The sequence below is a fragment of the Austrofundulus limnaeus genome, unplaced genomic scaffold (genome assembly GCF_001266775.1).
Source record: "Austrofundulus limnaeus strain Quisiro unplaced genomic scaffold, Austrofundulus_limnaeus-1.0 Scaffold405, whole genome shotgun sequence".
Classification (NCBI taxonomy): domain Eukaryota; kingdom Metazoa; phylum Chordata; class Actinopteri; order Cyprinodontiformes; family Rivulidae; genus Austrofundulus; species Austrofundulus limnaeus.
This window is the reverse complement of record NW_013952807.1, coordinates 325,487-332,560: the sequence shown is the minus strand read 5'-3', so window position 1 is coordinate 332,560 and position 7,074 is coordinate 325,487. Positions and strand designations below refer to the sequence as shown.

The following is a 7,074-nucleotide window of genomic DNA, read 5'->3' as shown; positions in this document are numbered from 1 at the left end:
GATTTTCTCTTCATAAAAATCTGTTCCAAATTGTGCCAAAATTACAGACTTTGGGCTATACGTCAAATTTAAAATTGTGTTGATAAATAAATACAGAACTTTATTTTTAATGTTCGTCGTATTTGAAGTGGAGAGGAACATCGAGCAGACTAAACTGGAGTAATCCCCAGTCAATCTGCCTGGTGGCATTAATCGTCAAGTGCCAAAATGTAATCGATTAATGTTTTTCTGATGATTAATTGCACACGATACGATTATGCCCATCCCTAGGTGGCAGTAAAATAAACCCAATATTTAATCCATCTCCATGTCTATTGATAGGAGCTGAAAGTCAGAGGTTCTTATTAATATCAATCTGTTCGTTGTGTAGTTAATATTTTAAACAGGTAGTTGCTTGGAACAATGACACGTTACAAATAAAACTAAATCAAGAACAAATATAAAAGTAAAATTCTCCTCTAAAGTCATTATTTGGGATAAACTGTCACCTCAATTTCATTAACTGAGCCATAGCAGTGAGTTTAAAAACAGGATGATCAAACTAGAATCTTTGTCTAATTTAGTTATTTAATCAAGTGTTTTTATGTATGTAAAAGTATGTTTAGGAACCTGGTAAATTACAAATACAAGCAGGAAACCTCATTATCTGAGCCACAGCAGTGAGTTTAAAAACAGGAAGATTCAACTAGAATCTTTGTCTAATTTAGTTATTTAATCAAGTGTTTTTATGTATGTAAAAGTATGTTTAGGAACCTGGTAAAATACAAATACAAAAAGTGCATCTACTAATTTCAAATTTTTCTGGGGGAGGACCCCCCGACCCCCCACAAATGGCCCCTCACACACATTACAATGCTTCTGATGCTCTTGGTTTAATGTTTATGTTAAATTATTGCACCACAGCAGAAACATTTACTTTGTTGTTGRTGAAGTGTGAAGAAGCAGGTTTTGGTCRATGACTGGTATATTTAAACAAATAACAGTTTCAAAATATATTGCTARTGTTKATTGGAAAGATGTTSGTTTMATAACTTTCATTGTTATTTATCCTTAATTTCAAATAATTGTACAATGGGGTTTTCATTCACCCATAGGCTATTAAGAGAGTAACTACTTGAGCTCTATGTATAAACCCATATTACACAAAAATAACTTGGAGGGAAATCATTTGAATGCTTTGTCCCCCCAGTTCAAAAATCCTATCTGCGCCCCTGGAGTGGATTGTAACATGAAKGTATGTGGTTCTTATGTGCGTTCACTGTGAGAAAGCTTCTGTGCTGTTAAAGAGAGAAAAAAAATAAAATCTACCTGTTGTGATCAGTACAATAATGATGGCTGAAAAAGTCTGTGAAGTAAATGAAGCTGCAAAGATATGCTGCTCTGAATCTATAACACACTAGCTTTAGAAAAACATAAACCTCAGGAGAATGTGAGTAAAAGTCATCCTTGTTAATCAAACTTTTRATGTCCTTTTATTTAGGCAACTATGTCAACTGTCTTTTTTTTTAAGGAGTCTCTTCAATCACAATAAAATGATGTGATTTCACCTGTTTTGTGTTTATCAACTCATCATARTTTTTCCAAATATCCAGTAGACAGTCATAGCTACACAAATAAATTCAATTCAAATTCAAAAATACTTTATTGATCCCAGAGGGAAATTAGGTGTTGTTGTAACTCATTTTACTAAAAACTTATTGTAGATGCTGAAAACTTTAAAATGTTTCTTGAAAGAATACGTTTTAAACAACCTTCTACTGTATGAGCTCAGTGCATCKTAAATGACTCGAGTACCACCACACCAYGYTTTAGCTCAATATTTGTCTATTTTGATCCCAGTGTTGTGTTGGCAGATGTTGAATTGACTCCAAAGGTTAATCAGTTGTAGACTAGATGTACATCCAGGAACTGCTTTCTGAGAGTTTCATCAAGGTCTTATCCTCTGATTCATGAACTATTTCGCTAACAGAGTTGATGCTAACATCAAAAGTTTTAAGGAAGTTCATGCAAAGAGGAGTGTTGGCGCATGAATTAGCCTYGGCTACAACCATACCAAATTTGAGCTAATATTCATAAAATACCTGAGTTATATAACTATTTCTATSCATTTTTGCACAGATAAAAACATTTGCGCCCTTTCATATTTGGCAGTCGGCGATAAAAGGTGGCATTCCAACCCTTAAATACTGTTTTTAAAAGACTTTGTATATGTAGATACTTTATATTTTGTCATATTTAGAAACACAATAAACTCAAATCCCCCCTTTGTGTTTTTCTCTTGATTTTTAAAAGAAATGAGTAGAAGATGAGCAACAAACTACTCAGGCTGTATGTTTATCCAGACCTACCTGTAGTAAAAACGTTGAGGTTGTTTCAAAGCTGGGCAACTTACATTGTTGTCATCAAATGTGCATCAGACCAAACATGGAAAACAGCAGCAATCCTATCAAACATTTTTTTTTACTGTTCCAGAGTTCCAGCAAATATTGTTAAGGCTGCAAAACTAGCGAGAATTGACAAGGAYGCATCCAAATAAATAAGAATAAGCTTCAGTTTGCATAAATGAATTGTAAATGACAACAGAATATATTTCATAAGAGGACAATAATCTGAAATTAACAACAAAATCCATGCTGGATAGCCTCAAAAGGAGGTAAACTCACTGGTTTCATGTTTTTATAGGAATATTTAACAGTATAGAAAATCTGTCCATAAGCTTCAGTTTGTGCAATACAATCAAGAATCTGTAAAAGCAAGATGTGTGCATTTTCTCATCCTGTTCTGTTGTTCAGATTTGGAAAAAAAAAATCACTGTAGTTAATGTTTTTCAAGTAAGTCCAAACACCTGCGGAGCCATAATTTGGATGCATGAAAGGCCTCAGTGGGTTTGGGATAGCTGAGTGATGCGTGACAAGAAGATGCCCCCTCTGGTCGAGAAATCTGACTCAGATCTTCTTCCATCCAAAGCAGCAAAGCCTAACAGAGAGAAATAACTTATAAAAATAACCACATGTATTAAATTTAAGAATTTGGCTTCAGATGTTAATCACAAATCCATCTCCAGCATCAATATTTTTCTGACAGACACAAACACCTTTTGCCTTTTGGTAGTGGGTGATAATTACAGCAAATCGCAAAGAGACGTCAAAAATTACAGGGATAAAAAAACTAATAGAAGAAGGGTAAATATAGGTTTTCAATAAAACACTATTATTACCTTGTATCTTTCAGCAATTTGAAATCCCACTGAGACATGCAGTTTGTGAAGGCAGATAGGACAGAAATCCAACGGCCTCCGATCAGACTCTTCAAGGTGGTTAGAGCCCTGCATGATACAGTTCATCCACTGGCAGTGCTTGATTCCAAACATGTGACCAATCTCATGGGTCATGGTCTGCAAACATATATATGTTATATGTATTTAAACAAAACACAGGAGTTAAATTCAGCAGAAGCTAGTCTTTAAATTGGCAGCAGTGATAAAAGTGGAAATATTACTGCTCAAAGTTTCAAAGCACTCATAAACACTAGTGTTGATTTTAATTGTTTTATTTGCCTTGCAGGATCGAAGCAGCAGAGTGCTGGTGATGGGCGGAGTGTAGTATCCTTCAAACACAGAGTAAGCTCCTGGTTTCGCCTCGATCTGCTTCTTCAGCCTCCCGGCATAGCTTCTGGTGTAGAAGTTGTCATCATACCTGGCAAAGCTGAAAATTCCCATTCCTGCAAACATGAAACAGTCATGAAGAAGGACTACATTTGGACTGGTTTCTGATTGTTTCAGCACCACCTAGTGGCTGCTTAGTTAACTTATGACGCAAAATGTGTGATTTAATTCTGCAAACTATTCTCCTAATTTAGTCCCTGAGTTATTTTTTACACACCCACTGACAAAAAGAGTTGAGCATCCAAAAAGAATAGTACAGTTTAATGGTGAATCTGTTTGATGTAAACAATTTGATTTGCAAGGAGCTGGTACAATCAGAACAAGCCTCGAGGATACATGGGGTGGCATCGCTAGTGGAAGTGTTATCAGGCAGTTGCCAGAGCATTTAGCCGTCMTTAAAAACAGTGGCTAGATGCATTAGACAGCATTAACAGATTTTCCTGGTGCTGCAAAAATATCTTTATATTCTGTTTGTGTCTTAATTTTCAGCCCGTACAGTTTTCTGTATTTTCTATGATGTTTTCTGAGCTATTACATCAAATTATCTGTGATGGAATTGCCAAATTAGGTTTGGACTTACCAGCTACAAGAATTTGGATTTGATTTATGCAGACTGTAATGAAAACTACRTCAAAGAAAGGAAAATGCAGCAAAACAAAGTCTGAGAAAAGGGTGAGGTCARTGAAAGGTGATTCTAAGAGAGAAATGTAACAAATATTTCATTTTTCTGAATGGGAACACGACATAAAGCAACACTGTTAAAGCGATTCACACAAGTAAATGAGAACAGACTGTAAGTCACCAATGGCAGTTGTTTGTGGGATTCTAAGGGACTAATGGTCCATCCAAACATACAATATCTGCTTTCATTGTCGCAGTTCATTCACAACAATGAACCGCCCCTTCTTGGCACAACTGCTGTGCGTCCAAACAGCGTGGACAGTTATGAGKAGCAACTGTCCGAGGCAATCAGAAAGTGCATTCATCTATGACTTTTCCAGACAAACTTATAAAGATTGTCAAACAGCCCAAAACTCTTGGATGGAGATAGCACAGACTGGACAGCGCACAGAGGAATACATTTGCTGAAAAGTGTGGCACTTTCATACATGACAGATTTGTGGCCGAAATGACAGTGGATATCAAAGTGGAGACATTTTTTTTTCTTTCCAGAGTGTAGACTCCAGCATGAAGAAAAACAATGCTGTAAAGTGTACAGCAGAGGGAGGGGTTTCCTTGGCACGCTGTGTCATGTTCCTCATGGGCTATGAAAGGTGTGTGCAAAAACAAACGTTGATCAACCACAAGATTGTGCGTCAGATGGAGCATGCTGTTTGTTAATGAGACCTTGTGTCCGCATGTCTAATTCCTCCAGAGACAGCACCCTGGTAGTCTTTCAACAAGACAAAAATCGTCCACACATGACAATGTGTGGCCAGTCAGGTTAGGTCTGCCATTATTTCCCCAATCGAATATGTGTGATCAGGTGTAATGTCAACCCTGACCCGGGGACCATTCTGCTGAATCTTGTGGGCCAGTTGTAACAGCTGTGAACTGGTTTGTGGCAGAAGTGAACACTTGTATGACTTTGTTCCACAATGAATCACCACTTGTACCCAGGCCTGGGGGGGGGGGGGGTGCCATTTACTGACATGGGACCAGCAGTGTGCCTATACTGCCAACTCTGTTATTCATTTGATCTGATCTTGTGATCATTAGAACACACACACAGGATCTTTCATTCCATTTACACAACTCTGCAACTAGCCATTTTTTGTCAGTGAGTGTAAACTGTATACTKWCTGTAATAGAAATAATACTTTTATGTTTAAGCTGGTGATTCATGACATCCTTTAATGACCTAGATTTTCCTCACATGCTGTTCATCTGCAGACAGAATGATTAAAGTCAGAACAAGGTCTGCTAACAACAATAATCATTCTTAGATATCACTTGTGTTTATCTTTGTGTTTTCCATTGACCTTGTATCAAATCTTGCTAAGATGACAGAATGGTGTAATGAGGCCTCTCGAGACACAGTGTGCAACAGAGTTAGACAGTGAGCAGTGTGGAGAGACTGACAGAGAGAAGCAGAGGCACAGAGACAGGGCAGGTTCTCTGTGTTTCCTGTTGTTGCAATAAAACTCAGCTGATCATCYCACGGAGTAYYTTCATTCTGGACCAACGTATTTCTCTCTCTGTTGTTAAATAAATATTACCATAACACTTACTTTTTCACATTCCAAAGTTTAAGCTCTGATATATTTTATAAAGATTATTTTAGTCCTGTCTGTCAAACCTTACCCATACTGAGAGAAGCCTGTCCAAAGACAAAATTCCAGGAGTCTTTGGGGTAGAGGTCAATCATTGTGATTCCAACAATGCAGAAAGCATCTTTGGGTTTTCTCTTCTCTAGAAATCGCAACAGGTCACCTTAAATTCAAAAATGAAGCAAGAGGATTTAACTTTTACTATTAATGTCACAGCATCTAAAACAGGTGCTTTACAATGAAGGTAAGAATAAAAGATAAAAATATACAGTTTCATGATTTACCTGTAAGAATTTGAAGATTGTGTGAGTTGCTGTTTACCCTGAAAGAGCATCCTGTTTCAGCCACAGTAACTGCTGGTAGCAAATTGACAGAAAGCCCATAAAAGAAGGCCTGGCAGTAATCTCTGAGCCACTCAACATACTGGTCAGTTTGGACTCCCACTTCTCCAAATGAACCTAAAAAAACAAAAACAAATTGTACTTAAAGGGGATTTATCATGTTGTTTGTGGATTTTTTTTAGATAATAAATTAATTTTGTTGTGCACTTGTCCCTGGGAGTGCAGAAAAGTTGAATTTAGTCTCTCTGGGTAGATATTTTTATATTCTGTTTGAATTATATTTTTCAACCCATTCAGTTTTCTCTATTTTCTATGACGTTTTCTGAACTATCACATCACAGTTTTTGTGACAAAATTGCTACATAAAGTCTGGACTTACCAACTACAAATTGATCGTCTTCATTCTCCTCTGGCTCTGRGTCAGACTCTGGCTCCAACATGTAAGACGGGATGGACAAGTCTTCCCTTGTTGACATCTTTTAATTAATTTGTAAATAAAATATTTCTTCACCGCTATATAGTCGCAAACCCCTCTATCAAACTGGAATAGACCGGTCTGTAAGTGGAGGGGGRCGGGGTGTGGATTTAAAGAGACCGCCTCAAAACGAGTTGATCTGAGAGTAATAAGTATTAAGTGTATACCTCAGAGGAGGGGTGAAAGAGAGGCTTTAATGTGAAAAAGAAGGATTTAAAAGCATGATTTGTTTCATTTAAGGCACAGCAACCATTTGAAACAAAGTATTTCGCAGTCTTTAAGCCATTGCAGAACAAAATGATCTTTTATTCCAAAGTTTATATA

The 7,074-nt window shown here is 37.0% G+C and overlaps 1 protein-coding gene across 1 annotated transcript; it reads right to left on the bottom strand.

Annotated features, from left to right (window-relative positions):
- Window positions 1-1,676: 1,676 nt before the first annotated feature.
- Window positions 1,677-6,392, bottom strand: amz2 (archaelysin family metallopeptidase 2; the record flags this gene model as incomplete). The annotated part of the gene is given in 5 exon segments (XM_014024058.1): window positions 1,677-2,976; window positions 3,218-3,394; window positions 3,557-3,720; window positions 5,969-6,097; window positions 6,219-6,392. Coding segments are annotated over 5 exon segments (803 nt in total), but the record flags the coding sequence as incomplete, so codon positions are not given.
- Between the last annotated feature and the right edge of the window lie 682 nt (window positions 6,393-7,074).